Below are 19,272 nucleotides of genomic sequence, written 5' to 3'. Positions count from 1 at the left end.
AGAAAAGTGTTGGTTGTGTAACTTTCTTGTATGAGGTATCTTGTTAAATGTCGCTCTCTAGTCCATCAGAAACTGCCCATGGAAAGTAAATGAACTGTGAACTTGGCTCATTCACTGATCAATTATCAATAGTTTCTTATTTATTTTTTACAGTACTTGGTTTGGAACTTACTTTTTGTGCTAACTGTGTTAAAAGTATGTAGTATATGAATATTCATTCTTTTTATCAATACTTAAGTAGTTAACTTGCACAAGAGATATATTTGACAGCATCATGTTGTGCAAAGTTCACAATTGATATGATATGTTATTGTAAAATGGACTTGGAGTAATTTCACTTTGTTTTCTGGATAATTAATTATTTTATTGTTTCCATCATTTCTCAACATGCCCTCTACGCATTTGCAAAATAGAATTGTTTGAAAAATTAGTGAATTTTCTCTAAAAAAAGTTAATTTTAATTGAGTTACTCAATTAGCTTTATTTTCAGTTATTATATAGTCGAATTCAAGTTGATTAGTTGAGCAAGCATGAAGATGATTAAATTATATAGCTTGTTTCAAATTTTATTCGCTTGATATTAAACTTTGTGTGATATTTGTATTATGTTATTGAGTTTGTATTTATTTGTATTATTTTTGTTATGAATTGTGTTCCGTAATCTTTTTTGAAGGTGCTTACTCTCTTTTTTAATGTTTATTTATATTAATGATTTCTAATAACTGATTAAGTGTATTTAAAATAATTTATCATTATTAATTTGAGTTTGAACTCGAGCTTGAGCCGAGTCTTTTTATTTTGAGCTTGAGCTCGAGCTTTGTTAATGAGCTTCTTAATCGATTTTTTCGAATTACAACTCGAATTAGGCTCATTATTATACTAAACAAGTTTTCCTCGAACTGAACTCGATAATAATATTTAATTCACGAGCCGAGCTTGAGCTACTAAAATTTTTTAATAAATGAGCTTGAGCTTTACAAAACTCGGCTCGATTCGATTACATCCCAAATTAACAGACATCAGTTGTATTCTTTGCCGCTCTCTCATATGCTCAGCGCCCAACCTTAAGCCATTGCTGACTATCATCAGCCTGAAGGTAAAAGTAACACTTCCAATGGCTGGAGATGGAAGCAAAAGAAGTGAAGTCTCAGCAATTCCGCCTCGAAAAATCAATGTGCAGAAATTTGTAGAATCGCGCACTTTTGAGCTCGAGACTCTTCACTCAATAGTATCAGACCGGTTGAACAACGATTTCCGATCTCGAAGAAACAAGAGAAGAAGAACCACTGCGTATGACAATCAAAATGCAAAGAAGAGAAATAAAAGGAGAAAATGTGGAATAGCTGTTGATAAAAGCAATAACGTGGCTTTGGAGCAAAACCAGGAAAGGCTTCCTCCTCGTCGCGTTCGGCGGAGAGTTGAACTTAGAAGGAATTCTAGAAGTGGTTTCTCTACTTCCAGCGAAGGGACGAAGAGGCTCAGAACGTATGTTTGGCATTCGAAGAGGTTCACAATGACAAAGCTGTGGGGTTTCCACCTTCCCCTGGGTTTGCAGGGCAGGTAACATTGTCATGTAATCTGCAGCTAAAAGTTTTTGCAAAATTAATAAGCTATTCTTTTTAGAGTGGTTTTGTATGATGCAGAGGAAGGGGGTCTCGAGCTTTATTAAAGTGGTACAAGCATGGGGCTCTTGTGCATGATGCAAGCTATTATACTGCTGTCCAGTTGGAGGGTCCAGAGGTAGGCATTACCCTCTCTTTGTAATTAGCAAATCTTTTAAGTCTGAATTTTTATTGCTTTGGTAGTTCTCATTTGTTGTAAGGTTCATAATTTATAGAACTTTTACTTGTAAAATTTATAAGTTGGAAGAAATTTTTTTTTTAATGATATATGATTTCTAGGATTCATTAACGTCAATCATAAGGATGGTGCTCGAGCCTTCTTCATCAACTCAATCTGAGGAAATTACAAATACTATTCTTTCTGGTTGTATCTATGGAACCGCCATGGTATATTACTCCACTGCAATTGTTTTGTTGTTATGATTTTCCTGAAGGAGGATAACCCTGTGATGTGCATATATGAAACTCCTTTTGTTCTTTCAGCTTCATCATGTTGGAGCTCTTTCTGAGTTGATAGCTCCTGTGACTTATATGTGGCGACCTTATCATCTTCCGAATGGAGAAAACAGTGGTAGTCACTGTAATTCTGATGGATGCAATGAGTTGACAAGTTCTGAATCATTTTCTTCCCATCGCCAGCTTTGGGTGTTGATACATGCTTCAGCTTTCAATGAGGGATATGATGCTCTAAAATTTGCTTGTCAGAAACATGTATGTCCTTTTTGTTCCTGAAAGAATTTGTAAATTTAAATTTTGTTGTAGCTAAATTGGTGTTGACTTGCTATCTTACAAATAAGGTTTTCAGGAATTCCTTTTCCTCTAAATTCCCAGCTTGTTGGTAAAAGATGGTTGGTTGACCATTTCTACGGCATATATTTCACCTTTTGTTTCTTGCCTCATGCCTCATTTTCATGTATTATAAATTGGTAAATCACGTCCCCTTGGTTTGTGATTTGCTTTCTTGACCATTAATTTTGTGTTGGAATTGGAGAACTTAATTTTTAGGTATACTAAACATTCTTGAGGTTTGTGATATCTTAATATGTAAATTTCTTACTTTTCTTATTTTTTCAGATGAGTGAGAGTGGCATCTTGATCAATTGCATTTCACTTGAAGGCGAACTTGCAAAATTAGAGGTAATGGGATCAAAGGCATTTCAACTTCTTCAAAAGATATTACATCCTGTTTATTGGTGAGCCAACTAATAATATTCTATGTTTCTTTGGGATCAAGATTTTTAGTTAACTATGGCTAAGGCTGCTTACTTGTGTGTAGTGATTCAAAGAATTCCTGGCAACTGAGGAAATGTGCTGTTGAAGATGCGGATCATGATTCCAAGCTTAAGAATCCTTCTATACTAGAAAATGAGGAGAATATGTCTTCATGTTCTATGTTTCCTTTTACAGTCAGGGATCCTCGAGCAATGTCTGAGACAAAGATAGGTGATGTTTCTGTGGCAGCTGCTACCACAATGAATTATGTGTCTGAAGATGAACCTAGAAAGGATGTCACTACACTGGGAAATCCAGAAAAGAGTGAAGATTTACTTTGGCAACCATGTTCAAAACCTGAAGGGGATAGCAGTTTCTCTAACAAAGGGGATCTGTGGGATGCAGCTTGCAGAATAAGTCTCCCTGTGGAAGATAATGTTCTTTGCTTGGAAAAACATCGTTTACGTATGGATTTCGTTTGCCTTGATGATGCAAAATCAGGGATGCCGAGTACTGCAGTTGAGGTTCATGGTTCAAGATCTTGCCCTATTGTTCTTCTTAAACACAACAATGGAATGGGCTCATTCATGGGGTAATTCTTTTTACTAGATTTAATCTCTCATTTGTTGTTATTAGAATTAAATGATCTGGTTCATTTTCATATATTTCCTGTGATCATATGTGTACCAAGATTACATCTTTGCAAAAAAGATTAGCTGTATTCCTCATTAGCACCTCTTAAGTGTTGCTTAGCTTTACAGATGGTCAATAATAATGCCCTTGTGCTGGGTCAAGGTCTTTTGGATATCTTTCATCTCCAATGGAGCTCGTGCCATAGGTCTTAGAGAGAAGCGATGGATTGCATGTGAAGTATGTGTGCTTAACAAGCAAGAATTTTTTTTTGAAAAAAAAAATGGTAACAGAACAATTATGAATTTTTTTTTTATTATTTCTTTGCAGGTAGGGTTACCCTTTTTTCCTTCAGATTTTCCTGACTGTAATTCATACCTCTCTTCTAAGGCAATTGAAAGTGCTGCCATAGACCAAAAAGCAGAACGACTATGTCCTGCTGTAAGATCCTTGAAAGTGCCTGTTCCACCCCCATGGAACAGCGTCCGCATTGCTGTGCAAGTGGCTTCAAGTTCTCATGCAAAAGACATGATTGGTGGCAATTCAATGTCAATCATTAGATGTGATCATAGTGATATAACATCACTCAGGGTTGATGGTAACTCATTTGATGGAATTGTAGCAAGGACATCCAATATGTTGGCTGATTTTATGAATGAAATATATGGTGATTGTTCACTTTTATTCCCTCAAGCTCCAAACAAGAGGATGAAGTTTCTAGAGTCTATCAATGATGAAAGTAAACTTGGTCAACTTCAAAATGGTATTAGGCGAATGAATTCTAACCGTCAATTGTGCTTTGTTAGAGTTCTTCTCCATGCATATAAAAAAGGTGTTTTTGAAGAGGGAGCAGTTGTATGTGCACCTTGTCTCAGTGATGTGTCACTATTGACTTCCAGGTATTCTTCCAAAACTTCTTATTCTTATTGATGCATCAGATTACTTTGAAAATCTGAGGTTTGCTTGATTATGTGAATTCTTGCTGAAATTGCATTAGGCTTCATTTGATAGGTGTGAATTTAAAATAATAAGGTATTTAATTTGGATATTATTTGAAAGTTTATAATTATAATTTAAAAGACAAACCCAATCATCAATCATTTAAATGCACACCAACATATTATAGATTCATAAGTCATAGAAGGATATTTTGCAAAATTAGAAGGATGCTTGTGCATCTCTCATTTTTTCAAGAGCTGAGTGGGACATTTAAAGGAGTGTTTTACTGTAATATGAACATTGCAAAGATCATCTAATCTATAGGGTTGAAATTATCATTTGGGGATTCCTACTGTTCATGAGGCTTATCATCTGATGTTATTTGATGTGGTTGGCACGTGCTTCAGGTCAGAAAATAATGAGGCTGGTTTTCAGATTCCTACCTCTGTGGTGAGGGCATACTTCAAAGAGCAATCTAACTCTGCTGCTGAAGAGTCCCATGGGTGGCCTATTGGTTTTGTCACGACAGGATTTGTTCGAGGGAGGTTAGTGATGATGTTATTCTTTTATTTCTTTCAATGAATATGCAACTCTTTCTTTGGTAACAAAATCACAGGATTTACTTTTGATATGCAGCAAGAAGCCAATGGCAGAGGCCTTTTGTGAAGCAGTTTTACTAGCGCATCTTAGGGAAGAACAGTGGAATGAGATACCTGTAAAGAAGAGGAGAAAAGAAATATATGTGCTTGTCAGGAACTTGAGATCTTCAGCATATATACTTGCTATGGCATCAGTTATCTTGGAACAACACCAAGACGATATGGAGTTCTTGTGAAATGCTGCAGGTGTGATAACAAATGCGCAGATGAAGTTAGGTAGATTATGTCGAGTCATTATGATGTTACATTGCAAAAATGGATTAGAGCTATTGCAGGTGCTGGTAGGATTTTGCTGAAAGAACATAGGGGTATATTTGTTCTCTTTTTTATTGAATGAAAAAAAAAAGAACTTTTGTTTCTAAGGATAGAGTAGGAAATTAGTATATGATTTCTTGTTTGTCCACTTTATAAGATTTTAAAAATGTCATAAATAAATATTTTAATTTTAGAGTTTATAAATCAAGATAAATACTTTCAGTTGAAAGGTTACTACTAGTGTTTAGTGATAAATTAGTTGGTAGAAGTCTGTATCAATGTTATAAGTCAAAATCACTATTTTGCATGGTGACGTCGCAGGTGGATGTTGCCCATGCGGCTTTGATCCGCAGTAACTTAAGCCCAAAGGAGAGCAGAAGCTCGTTCCTGGAAGTCAGCTGGCAACCTCCTCCCGTGAAATTGCTTCAAAGTGAATACGAATGGTTTCTTTCTTGATGTTTGGTTCGTGCTTATGGGAATGGTCTTGTCAGAGACTGGAATGGCAAGTGTTCTATCTTTGTTGCTGAACTCTTGGCAACTTATAATCGTTTAAGATAGTTATTGATTTGAGAATCCCATGGATGATAGTTGAGTGTGATAACATAGGCGTTATGGAAGCTATAACTGATTGCATCATCTTACACAGGATGCTTTGCTTCTTTACTCAAGGCTGTTTCTTCCCTTTTACAAGTGGCAGTAGCTTTTACAAGTCGTTCTCCAGTAAGTTCTTGTTTGGTTTTTTTTGTTTTTTTCATCAAGATGACGCCGCTTTTGCTTCCCTCGCTTTTCTCAGAAGACGCACCGTTTCTTGCCCAATATGCATCATTTTCCCTTTAGTCTACTCCAGGTAACAGCGAAAAGTGCTTTCATACGATGCAGAGGTGAAAATGACGCCACTGACTCTGCTTTGTCCTCTTTCCATCTCCTCTTCATCTCCTTCACGTTCTTACCTGCCGTCCAAACCTCTCGTCCAGAACCCTAGCTTTTGTTTCTCATGCTCCTCTCTCCAATCAGAGCAGGTTCATGTCTGCCAATCTTAAGTCATTACTTTTAATTTCGATGCCTCTCCTTCGAATCAAATTTTACATAATGTTCGAAAAATTTTGTTCAGGTAACAGCCGGAGTTACAGGTACAAGATCCGAATACAAGCCAGGTGTATTTGATGATTTGTTCCTTAGTCTGTTTCGAAACAAAATGGTCAAGGTGAGAAGGATTGACAAAGTAGCTAAGCCAATTTATTGTAGATTCTACATAATAAACGATGAAACTTCCTCTTGTAGGTTCCATATGATGTATGAGATGTGTTATTTGTCTTAATTATTTAGGATTGGTTAAAGGTTTTTCTGTGAATATTGTTGCTTTCAAGGACGATAACAGGAGGTGGGATGGGATTCTGATAAGCCTGGATATGATGGATTAATAGAAGTTGCAAATCGGCTCATGTCGTCTGGCAGAACTAATTCTGATACCAGGGATACAGCCGTATGTTTGATTCTCTAACATTTCTCTTTCTTCATCTTTGTTGGAGAAAATTTATAAAATGAAATGGTAAAACATAAATAATTGAGTTTAACATTGAATTGGTTATAATTATAAGTACTTCAATCAACTTATATAAACTCATATAAAAAATGAATTCTAATATACCCAACTTAACATTCTTTGCGAGTTCACTTGAATTGCTCTGATGTGTATGAGTGAGACTGCCCATGTTTTTGCCTAGAGCAGGTTCGAATATTAAGGTCGCTGTTTCCTCAATTTCTGTTAGATCTATATAAATTGTTCATCTCTCCTTTAGGAGGAGGGAAAGTAGCTGCCCTGATGATTGGTGAGTGATTCTGGTTTTTAAATTAGAGGTGTGCTTTTTATCATGGCAATTACTGTATTTTAGTAAGTTCATTGCTCTACAGCGAGGGTGACTGCACTCACGTGTCAATGGCTCATGGGCATATGCACGGTGAACTCTGTCGATCTTCCTGATGGAACCTCATGTGAAAGTGGAGTAATTATCCAATTTTTCCTTCTGATATTATGGAAATATCGATAATGTCTTTCAATTCCTGATTTATCAAAACTAAATTTTGGTTGATTTATTGGTCATTTGTGAAGGTTTTTGTAGAGAGATGCAAGTATTTAGAAGAAAGCAAATGCGTAGGCATATGTGTTAATACATGTAAACTTCCAACACAAGTAAGCTATCCATCATGTTTGATGAGTTCTTAACGAGTTCCTGTTGCCAAGGTTTATTTTTTCTTTCTTTCTTCTTTTTTTCTTTTATCCTCAAAACTGTTTGCATCCATCAGTTGCCAAGTTTACTGCTGGATAGAAAATTTTTATTTCTTTGTTCTTTTTTTCTTGTTTTTTTTTTTTTTGTGTGTGTGTGTGTGTAACACTGCATTTAACAGATTTCGTTACTTTCTACAATTTGATTGCCTAGACTTTCTTCAAGGATTACATGGGAGTCCCCTTACTGATGGAGCCAAACTTCACAGATTATAGTTGTCAGGTACCTAATCCACCATATTTCCTTTAAAACATTGATCCCATTCTGTTTGTTAATAGGATAAAAGGTTCGCTTATACAGGCAGAAAGCGAAGATGCCCAAATTCACCACTTTTTTTTTTTTCTGACCTTACGTGGCAGTTTAAATTTGGGGTTCTTCCTCCACAACCTGAAGATGATATCACGCTCAAGGAGCCTTGCCTTGAAGTTTGTCCGATGGCATCTCGAAGGCAGCAAGTTGCTCGAAGCACAGATGTAGGGCAGTGGCCAAAGGCATAATTAAAAAAAAGGAAGTTACTTGATAATTAATCAATAACTCATTAAATATCTCTTGATAATTACATCTACTTGATTCAGGTTGCATACAGCACATTACAGAAATGCATCTACAGTAATATAACTAATCTGTCATTTCCACCCTCTATTGAGTTTATACAAGGAACAGCCAATAAGTGATCAGATGTTATTTGCTATAGCACAAGCAGAGAGGGAGCACCCATGCACTCCAATGCCAGAAAGTTGAAGATAAGAAAGAGACTCAAAAATATTTGTTAAATTGGAACTGAAAGCTGAGGGAAATACTAACTGATGAAAAGCCATGGCACCAAGACCCATTTAGCAATCTAGAGCCCTTGGCCCTCGTGTCTGTTTTATAAGACTAAAATTTAACTTGCTACTCTTTGCTCGACTGCAAGAAAACCAATTAAATCCAGATTGACTGAAACTGAAGTTAATTAGACTAAAATGGGCCTTTGAAAAGAGAAAACTAAATAAAAATTACAACCATCGAAACCGTATTAATCCAAACGCAGGTAAAGGCGCCATGACTCTGGAACCAGAGCTTCCGGCTCAAATTATAAGCTAATTATTAGGGGTGTAAACTAAGTAAGTTAATTAATTATATTCCTTCGGATTTACCCCTTTGCTTGACCGCACGTGAACAGAACACGTAAAAGTGACCATGTCCATATGGGAGAAAAGCGTGCTGCTTATGGCATACACATGCACATATATATATATATATATACACACACATATCTTGCAGTTCGTTGATCTGCCTGACCAAACAACAATTCAACCTCCTCTAAATGGAATTATTTTGGGTCATGAGAAAGAAATGTGGTGTTCGTAGTAGTTAGGCAAGGATACACAGACACCGCACTATTAAAATAAGGAGAATAGGAAGAAATCCATAGTTTATCAAGAGGCCATTATAAAGATAAAGAAACCGCACACAAATACTTTTAAAAATCATATTATTTTTAATTGATTTTTAGAAATTTTAGCTAATTTTACTATTCAATTCTCAATTTATGAAATAATTTAATTTTCGATTCATATTTCAATTTGACAATTATGAATCTAAGACAAAAAAAGTTGTTTGAATGCTCTGCTTTATGTTGAAGCCATTTACAATGTAAAGGAGCCTTTTTTTTTTTAAGTTCCTTTTATAAAAATCGAATGCAAGGGTCGAGCCCGAGACTACATTTAAAAAACTCAAGAAAAAATTTGTAGAACAAATAACGATAATAACCAATATAACTTTTTTTTAAAAATTTCAGTCTTTCATTTGCTTACACTTATGTTTTTGTTTATTTCTCGATACTGATCATATTTAATATTACACCACTTAAAATATTTTTGACTTTTAAATCAATACTATTAAAATAAATTAATAACTTTATTAAAAGAAATAAAATTTTAAAATTGCCTTAAATTACCATGTAAGCTATGACCGAGATAGTTAGTCATTGATTTTTAATAGTTATTTATCACTGTGATGGGATTTATACAACTTGAGAACCTTGTTATATAGTTGTCCAATTATAGTTTTGTAATGATTCACTCAATGGCAGCATGAAACACCTTAAGTAAATGAGAAGCTTTAGTTCATCAATGAAACAGAGATCAGACAGGAAATCAATCTTGAATGAAAATTATTGTGACAACAAAATATCAATTGTACTCTTTTTACACACTCATAAAGAAGGAAATAAGTACAAAGAGAGCAATCAGAAAGACTTTGTCTCCCTCGCTTTGTGTTCACAGATTTTTCGCATTAACAGAATGGTGTGGCAATCTTTGTCAAATAATTAGATTGAAAGAAACAAAAAATTAGAAAACAAAAGATAGATCTTTTTCGCCTGCTACGGTTGCTGTAGCTTCTGAAGATGCTCCAACAATGAGGTAGCCTTCCGTTTGGCCCTTTCCGTGCCGCTTTTAGCAAGCTCCATCATAGGTATGATAGCACCAAGCCTACTTATGCAGGCAAGATTCTCAGGATCTCTCTTGCACAATGAAAGCAAGATGGCAGCTGCATTCTCTTTGTTGCGGGGCTGACCTGTTCTCAACAGATCAATCAGAACAGGTATGGTGCTGGCCTTTACTATAGCATCCTTAGCATCTTGGTTGCTCGCTAAAACAGAAAGAATGGTCAGAGCCTCATCAGCCATGAAATTTCTTGAATCTGTGAGCATCTTTAATAATGCTGGAATAATTCCAGACCTCACAGCCCTGCCCTTGTTCCCTTGATAAATGCACAGATTAAACAAGGCTGTCGCAGCGTCTTTCTTCCCTCTAGGGCTTCCATTTTCAAGCAATTCTACTAAAGCAGGTATTGCCCCTGATGCACCAATTATTATCTTGTTCTCATCCCCAAGTGACAAGCTAAAAAGTGTTGCTGCTGCATTCTCTCTTGCTTCAACACTCCCAGCCCTTAGAATCTGGACAATAGAAGGAATAGCACCAGCAAGCATAATCAGTCCCTTGTTATTTTCATATATGGAGAGGTTAAGAATGGCGGTAACTGCATTTTCTTGTATTGACACATCATCAGCAGTTAAAAGGTTCACCAAAACAGGAATGGCTCCAGCTTCTGCAATTAGTATCCTGTTATCTGTGCTTCTTTTGGATAGTGAGCGGATCTCAGATACAGCAGCTTTGCGTTCCTCAACAGATCGGCTTGAGAGTTTGCGGATAAGTGCCTGGATGGCTGCTATATCACCACTTACATCACGAAAAGATCCATCACTCTTTTTTATCCTCCCATTTGCTAACCCTGTTGGCTGCTCAATATTGTGCTTCGTGCACCACTGAGTTATTAGACTTCTCAAGACATAATTTGGAGTCAGTGTCAAATGTTCCAGCTTCTGCTGGGTTTTTGGACATGTTGTATTCCCAGTGTCAATCCATCTTTGAATATAAGACCTCTCATAGGTCTGCCAAATATAAGAGACAAATCAGAAGACAAGCAAAATAAAGATGAATGAAATTAAAGATTTTAAAGCAAAATTTATTTAAAAACTGATATTTGAGATAGCAAAATATACCTGTCCCGTGGCCACGATAACAGGATCCCTCATTAGTTCCAAGGATATAGGGCACAGAAAATCATCAGGAAGTGTGGGTACATCAGGTTTTTTAAAGTCTTCCATGTTCTTGCTGGCCAAATTATTTTTCTTTCTTTCATCAACTTCATTTGATTCACTCATAATGTGATCTGCAGCATGGCTTTTTGACCCATTACTTCCTGAAACAGCATCCATCCTTTCTGTAACTTCATGGCTCATACTAGCATCTTTCTCAATAACTCCACTTCTAGTTAACCTGTTCTCCTTCTGTACCTGATCAACTTCTTTGTCCATTGACTCAGATAAGTCAACAGAAATCACTCGTGAATCAATCAACCCATATCTTGCTGTGGCTCTTTGCAACTGCGATCTGACCAATGCAACCTGGGAAAAGAAAGAACATTAATGTTGAGCACCATCAAGACCATGGATCTACAGATTGTTCAACACATACCTGTTCATATACTTCTTCTGAGATGTCAAACTGCTCATATGGTATGTTAGCCAAAGCCTTTTCTAGTTTCCATGTCACGCATTGGAATCGGAAGGCAATTTTCTTGGTGGCTCCATCCTTAAATCAATAGATACTAAAATTCAGAGAGGTACCTAAGAGAATGTGCATGTTCAAAAAGAATTTGAGCTACTGAATGAAAACTAGCTCCAGACAAGAAAACATTCCTCTCCAAATGATCACCATCAACAAATGGAATAGGATTTGCTATGTCCAAAAACCAGTGATATCAATGTAAATCAGAAGATTATATGACCAAACAATGATAGATTATGCTTCAAAAAGATCCGATCCAGTCATTTGATGTCAAAGGAGTTTGATATGATATAACGAAGAAAAATTCAAAAAGAATAACTTTTCCTCCCTTCAACAATTGACACGTAACAATATCAGTCAGTATTCTTTGATTCATTGAGCTAGATACAAATGGATCAAACGTTTTTTTTTCTTAAAAAAGGTGGAGCTAATGCTTGCGTAACAGGATAAATGACAGTACAACAGAAAAATTTGCAACGAACCTGTTACCAGAGAGTAAACTGCAGGAAAGCCGACAACAGAAGCACATTTCAAATTAAGCGAAAACTAGAGCTTTTCAACTAGAGCAACTCCTAAAAGACTAAATTATATTTCATCAGCAAAGAGCAATTAAATTCACACAAATGCCACATTATTTTGCGTTTGCTCAACTAAACTTACAGAATTATTAGTTGTTTTGAAAGCTGCAGCAACCGACAGGAGACGCTTAGCAGCCTGGAGAGACCCCACAAGATCCGAATACCAATTCCCAGAAGACGAAGAAGAAGAATTAGAAGCATCCAAGGGTCCAGATTCGACCTTGTAGTCCTTTATCTCCTCGAGGAAATGCGTCAACAGAGATAGTCTCCGCAGCAGATCCGTGCAGTCCTTTCTGAACACCAAATCCTGGTCGTTGAAAGTGGTCCCGCAGCCATTTCCGGGGGACATTCCGACAATCTCACCAACGAGATTGAGGAGAAATGCAGCAGGAGCAAGTTGACCTCGACCACCACGGCCTTCCATCGGGCATTGGATCGGAGGCGATGGCGAAGAGCAACGTCTGTTCCTCCGGAGCCTGAGAGTTTCTCTTTGTCCGGTTAGTGTAACGGTGATCATTGGGGGTTTTTAACTGGTCTTAGAAGGGTGACACGTCCGAAGCTCGTACATTGGACTTTGATAATTTTATTTTGCAGAGAGAAGAGAGAGAACGCAGGCCGAAGTTCTATTGTGCGCTGAACAAGAGAGATTTTAGAATAAACGGTTATGTATGAAATAAAAAATAATGAAAAGAAAATAAATTATTTTTTCATACACTTATAATAAATAAATAATTGCTATACTAATCAAAATATTTTATTTTTTTTAACATATAATTAATCTTGCATTAAAAGACTCAAAATAAGTTCAGAATATTATAACTCAAATGAATGCAGATGATCCAAATAAACTCACATCCCACAAATGAATTGAAAAGGCCTGAGCTAGAGTCCGGCTCACGCTCGACACCAGACAGACGATTCGAAGAAGGAATGCCGCAACCATCACCGCAACCGAATCAACACCTGACTTGTCGACATGTAAACTCAATCATTACCATCGATATCAACTTGCCAATTGGCAAAATGCAGTCTATTTAGAGTTGATAACACCATGAATTCTTACTTTAGTCGAATAAATTCTAACATTATACTAATCAGTCTTTACATGTAAAAACAAAGTAAATAAATTTAAAATTGTTAAAATAAATAATAAAGAACTAACATCATAATGCGTAAAGATCGATAGCCTAACTGAGGACTATTAGTGCTGCTTGTTGTAAGTCAACAGAATCATCACCATCGTTCATCGGGCAGAAATCGATTCATGGTATTTTTAGTTTATTTTACTCCTTGAACAACTTTATCAAAATTATTCAGATTCTAAAAATCACCGGCCGTATTTCAAAACTACTGTTGATCACCAGAGCCATTACAAAATCCCAAGCAAAGCTCACCAGACATAGAAACAAAATAGACAAAAAAAAAAAAAAAAAAAAAAAAAACAAAAGAAATCTAACAAAATCTAAGTAAAGTCATCAAACCCACTCCATCCGAAGCCTGAGGAGTCTGATCTATTCTTCTCTTTTTTTCTTTCTTTTTTTTTTCTTTTTTTTTTCTCTAGACTTCAAGTATCAATGCGTACAATTTTAGTTGATAATCTATTCCCCCCATAATTTTTTATACTTTATTTTTCATATATATTAAAAAATATATTTTTTTATTAATTTTTTAATTATATTCATTTTAAATATATTAAATTTTATTAAATATTAAAAAAATATTTTAAAAAATTTCTTAAAAATAAAATAAAATAAAATAAAATTATAATAGTCCATTTATATAGAATAATTAAAAAAATAAATAAAAATTATGTAATGAGAATTATTATTTTATTATATAAGAGGGAATATACTGTTATTATTTGGTTTTTTTATTTTAAAATATTAAGTTACTTATTTTTTAAATTTCGGTTAATTTTACTTTCATAGTTTATTTTAATATTTTAAAATAAATTATTTTATGATTATATTATTATAATTATTAACTAGTTTCATATATTAATTTTATAAATATTTCAAAATATCATGTGCTAATTTTATTTTATTTTATCAGAAATGTACAAACGAGGTACGAAAAGTTGAAAAAATGAATATGATAAATAAAATTATAATAAATTAAAAAACTGAGTGATGAAATTATATGTAATTATAATATTTAAATATTACAAATAATTTAATTTTCAAATTAAAGGAAAGATAAATTGAATGACTTAAACAATTAATAGAAATAAAATCAAGGAATTAAATGGTCTAAAATTTTTAAATATTAAATTGTTTATTTTTTAAAACATAAAGATTAAATTGTTATTAATAATAAAAATAGAAAGTAAACAGTAATTTTTTAATTAAAATATTGAAAGGTAAATAAATGGTTATAATATTTTTTTATCTGAACTGCATGCATTATTTTAATTCGTATATATTGATAGAACTAATTCACTATCAAATCAAGAACAGTATTCAAATAAATAAATATGAAAAATGTATTATTGAGTATTTATTTTATAACAAAATTTAGTTTATTTATTTTAAAAAATATATTAAAATATTTTTGATATTACAAAAATTTATTAATTAATTTTACTATGTTTTTTGAAATTAAAATATCAACTAAAATTAATAAATTTCAACTAAATAATAATATATATATATAGGGAGATTTTAGTTAGTGATTGTGGCTGATACTTGGGATTTCTATTTCAGTTACAACATAGAGTAGGTGGTTGCTAGCTGGAATTAACGAGCAGGAAGGCCTTTTTATTATTTTATATTATCCAAAAATAAATAATTTAATAATTTACCTCTTACAAATAAGATTCCATATCATTATTCATTACTTTTTTTTTTAAATAATTTTATATAATTTGTAACACCTTGTTTACAATCAATAAATTTATAAAATTTAATTCAATTTTTTTTTTACTTTTTATATTTTAAAAAATGGCATTTTATTTTTCAACTTAAAAATTTTAAATCTCTCAAATGATTTATTTCAAACAGGAAATAAAGGACGCGTCTTTACGTTGCGTGATATTTTAGAAAATTAAAAAAATATTAATTTTTTTTCCCCAATTTTTACCCGTAATCTATCTTCTTTGAAGTCATAAGCACCCTCAGACCCAAGACTTTGGAGACAGAAAAGAAAATTACGAGAAAATGCAGAAATGTCAATAGTATGTGTTGTTTTGCATGAGAGAATAGGGTGGAAAAATTAATCCCAGCAATTGATTTTGATTTTTAGGGTGATTCGGTGGTATTGACAGAAAAAAATAGAAAAGGAGAAGGAATCCTCTTTTCAACAGAGGAAATGATTAAATTTTGGTCTGGAAGGCCAAAGAGGTGATGTTTCTTGGTTGATGAGCTAGCATCCAATAATGTAATAAGATGTCTCCTTTCTTTTTCTTTTCATCATCTGTTGAATTTGCACCTGTATGTTGTTAGGAAGAGAAGATTGTCTATTTCTTTATTTCTCAATTTTTCTATGGCTTTACTCAGTCTATTCATAACTTAGGTTTTATGTTGTAAATAATAAATAATTTAATTGGGAATTGGGAAATGGGAAATGGGGTTTTGTTTGGTATAAAGAATGGGATCCACCCCAACCAAAGAGAAGATGAAAAGTTGATGTAGACTCTCAGCTCACTGCAATATCATGTTGCCGTTACAGCTAATTTTATCCTTTTGGGATAATGCTGTTGGAGTTGGAGCTTTCTTTTTTGCATCTAAACTTCATCCAACAAACCTTACATGGTCCCGTTTCTGATTGTCTGCTTCCAATCGTTTGGTACGCTGGACGGCCATTGGTCACATCCCATTTTGTAAAATATATATAAAAACAAAAAAAAAATCAATTTTTGAATTAAATTCTCCACCAAAATATGTGGTGGTCAAGTATTGCATGTGATACACTCAAGTTGGACAATTTTGAAATGTCTAGAAACATGTATGGCTTTATTAATATTTCAAATATCAAATTTATAATTTTTAAAAACTAGAAATAAATAATTTAAAGAAATTTAAGAGTTTGGTTCATCCGTCAAATGTCTAGAGAGTCTTCGTGGTGGAGCTTATCGAAGTAGGCAATGCAAATTGCAGTCCTTAATCGGATATACTTAACTTAAGCTTATGTCTCCAAAGTTTTTATTAAATCATATTTGTGGGTTAATCGAAAACAAAAGCATTCCATTGTTATATTACATAAAATATTATTTATGTTCTTAGTAATTATTGAATGAGGATTTTAATTAAACTAGGGTAATTTAACATTATTTTTTTGTTTTCACTTTTTAACTTCAATTATTTTTACTAATTATTCAAAACAGTTATTAATAAAATAAAATATATTTTATAAGGTTTAATTTGATTTAATTTAAATTTAAATTTGAGTTTTACTCGTCTGTCTCCTGCTAAAAGAAAATATATTTTACAAAATAAAAAAGTTTGTGATAGAACATCAAATTCCCAGCTTGAGATTCATCCATGGACTTCTTGGGCTTAGAGCTAAAAAAAATTTTAAAAATGAGCTAAAATTGAAGAATTGACATTAGATCTACCGTGTATGAGGGCCCATTCTAATCAAAGTGTGTTATATGGGAAATGGGCTCATCAAAGAGATGGGTCATTTTCACCTTTGTTTTTTAAATAAAAAATATTTTTCATTATTGAGATTTTAAATGTTAAATAGTTTTAGAAAAAACAAATAGAGTCGGCAAAAAATTTTTTATTTGAAAGAAAAAAGATATTTTTAATTTTATCCTCTATTTTCTTTTTTATTTTTTTAATAAAATTAAATATCTAAAATTGTAAGGGAATAAATAGTAGTCGTGTATTAGTGAAGAAAAAATAAAAAGAAAAGAAAAACCACGTGTATTAGCTTTGGAAACTCACGTTTAACACGTATGAAGAAAGAGGACAAGACAGCCACGTGAAGTGCATTTGTCTTCTTATTAATTTTAATTTTTTGAGTAATTTTAGTTCCTTTCTACAAATAATTTCTATAGTGAAATTCTCACTCTATTTTTTATTTAAAAAAAGTGAGGAAGTATTAGGGATGGCAACGGGTAGAGTACCCGCGAAATTTAGGGTATCCAAATCCGAACCCGATTATATTTACAAAATCCGAACCCATCCTAAATCCGTTTAATATTTTATTTTTACTATCCGAACCCGTCCCGAACCCGTTTAGCAATACCCGCACAATACCCGACCCCGATTTTTTTAATTCAATTCGATGAGAAAAACTGCCAAATAAACTACACCTAACAGTTGCACAACCCAGCAAACCCAGCAGTGTGTTCAATAACAAGAACCAACAACTCAGCAACCCAGCAAATAATGATTTATAATCATATAATCAGATTAATTCCATAAATTCTAAAAATTAACAGTATTACATTAATCAAATAGTAAATAATTAGATTTTTTAACAGTATCCAAATAATTAGATAAATAGTTCCTAAATTCTAAAAATCTTTAATAGCAACTAAAAATTTTTCAAGAACATACACACAAAAGATCTTGATTATCAAAAAATTTGATTGTAAACCTGAAGAGAGTTCCAGGAGATGTCGCCGACGCCGATTGAGGAGGGGAAGGGTTGTCTCTAGCATCAGTGAAGTGGAGGAGAGAAGCGTCAATTGAAAAGAGTAGATGTCACCGACTGGAGAGAGAGAAGGAGATATCGCCGATGCCGACCGGGGAGAGGGAAGAGTTGTCTCCAACTGGGAAGTCGGAGATGTCGCCGCTGGAGAGAGAGAAGGAGATATCGCTGATTGGGGAGATCGCTGACTGGGGAGAGAAAGGAGACGTCGCCAGTGCCGACTGGGCTGCCGGCAGTCGTCAGTGAAGTGGGGGACAGGCGTGACTGAGAACTATGGGAAGGGAAGCGAGGGAGAGAGGCGCCGACTAAGAGAGGAAAGCAGAGTAAAATGAAAAAAAGAATTAGGGATTAGGGTTACTTCACTTAGTTTTGTTAATATAGCTAATCGGGTTCGGGTAATGGGTATCCGAGCACCTATTCCCGAACCCTACCCGAATCCGAGACGGGTAGCATTTTTCAAACCCGAACCCGCCCAAATCCGTTTTAAAAAAACCCAAATCCGTCCTAATAGGGTTTGGGCGGATCGGATACCCGCAAAAACCCGCCCGACTGACATCCCTAGGAAGTATTGAAAAATAATTCCTTTCTTTGTATTTGAATGTTCTTTCTCTTCCCATATCCTCTTCTTAAGAAGCAATAGATATGACTGTAACGAAGAAAGCTTTCATTCGTGCATAATTCAAAACTAATATATGCAACTGAAGCTGCCATTTACTTATATATTATCAACTGTAACCGTTGAATGGTAGATATGGATTAGCATGCTTCTTCGTACTTTATTAGTCGAATCTGAGTCTGAGAATTGTGTGTGTCTGTTAATTTAGGGTTGATAGTTTGACGCACATGGCATTGCTACCAGTGAAAATAAATCAAGGTTAAAAAGCAGAAACTATATCATATCACAATCTCTTAACGTCGTTTTTCTTTGAAAGTTTGGTAGTTGATGATACTAGTCAATCTCTGGAAATATACGCAACATAAACTTGGGCTAGCACTAGCTGCAGTTTGATCTTCAAGATTTATATATTAAGAATATGCAATTGAAAAAACATATTAAAGATGGAGAAGGTGGAAGAATGATAAATAATAGAAGTTTCACATAATTCAAGAATTATGCTATATCTCTTATTAATACGTCATATCTGCTAGAATGTTCATTTAACACTTATTCTACAATGGCAAATGATGATACACAAGAAAGTTAAAATTGAAAAGGTTCACCTTCTTGAATCATGCCTGTATATTGTGCAAGATCAATGTGCCTTGAGAGCTTTTGTTAACCTTTAATTTGAAGGCAAAGTATCCTGATCCCACCACTAGGTCAGAGCAGCAGAGAATTTTTATGGAACAGAACTGTCAATTATCATCATTACTCAATT

General features: G+C 34.1%; 3 protein-coding genes across 5 annotated transcripts; 2 read left to right on the top strand and 1 right to left on the bottom strand.

Moving 5' to 3' along the window:
- The first annotated feature begins 191 nt into the window (after positions 1-191).
- On the top strand, positions 192-5,956 carry LOC110604611 (ribonucleases P/MRP protein subunit POP1). 3 transcript variants are annotated; one of them, XR_006349211.1, is made up of 11 exons: positions 192-1,560; positions 1,644-1,740; positions 1,902-2,009; positions 2,106-2,333; positions 2,697-2,815; positions 2,899-3,426; positions 3,596-3,704; positions 3,795-4,363; positions 4,811-4,948; positions 5,040-5,337; positions 5,639-5,951. XR_006349211.1 is itself a non-coding variant. In XM_043952551.1 (11 exons), the coding sequence occupies exons 1-10, from the start codon at positions 962-964 to the stop codon at positions 5,236-5,238; spliced, it is 2,694 nt and encodes an 897-aa protein (XP_043808486.1). In that variant the 5' UTR covers positions 192-961; the 3' UTR covers positions 5,239-5,248; positions 5,639-5,956. The 3 variants fall into 3 exon arrangements, 2 of the variants coding, with proteins under 2 accessions (XP_043808486.1, XP_043808487.1); XM_043952551.1 differs by having other exon boundaries at positions 5,040-5,248; positions 5,639-5,956; XM_043952552.1 differs by having other exon boundaries at positions 5,040-5,278; positions 5,639-5,956.
- LOC110604612 (beta-carotene isomerase D27, chloroplastic) lies at positions 5,286-8,242 on the top strand. The gene is made up of 10 exons (XM_043952436.1): positions 5,286-5,370; positions 5,964-6,037; positions 6,172-6,336; positions 6,429-6,521; positions 6,696-6,800; positions 7,047-7,146; positions 7,229-7,320; positions 7,428-7,508; positions 7,756-7,824; positions 7,962-8,242. Exons 1-10 carry the CDS (start codon positions 5,286-5,288, stop codon positions 8,097-8,099), a joined length of 1,002 nt encoding a protein of 333 aa, XP_043808371.1. The 3' UTR covers positions 8,100-8,242.
- Positions 8,243-9,730: 1,488 nt separating this feature from the next.
- On the bottom strand, positions 9,731-12,928 carry LOC110605636 (U-box domain-containing protein 11). The gene is made up of 4 exons (XM_021744271.2): positions 12,378-12,928; positions 11,625-11,741; positions 11,150-11,554; positions 9,731-11,038 (listed from the first exon to the last, which is right to left on the bottom strand). Exons 1-4 carry the CDS (start codon positions 12,810-12,812, stop codon positions 9,968-9,970), a joined length of 2,028 nt encoding a protein of 675 aa, XP_021599963.1. The 5' UTR covers positions 12,813-12,928; the 3' UTR covers positions 9,731-9,967.
- Positions 12,929-19,272: the final 6,344 nt, after the last annotated feature.

This window comes from Manihot esculenta, chromosome 17 (assembly GCF_001659605.2).
Source record: "Manihot esculenta cultivar AM560-2 chromosome 17, M.esculenta_v8, whole genome shotgun sequence".
NCBI classification, from domain to species: Eukaryota; Viridiplantae; Streptophyta; class Magnoliopsida; order Malpighiales; family Euphorbiaceae; genus Manihot; species Manihot esculenta.
Note: the sequence above shows the minus strand (reverse complement) of the source record. Positions and strands in the feature narration are given on the sequence as shown.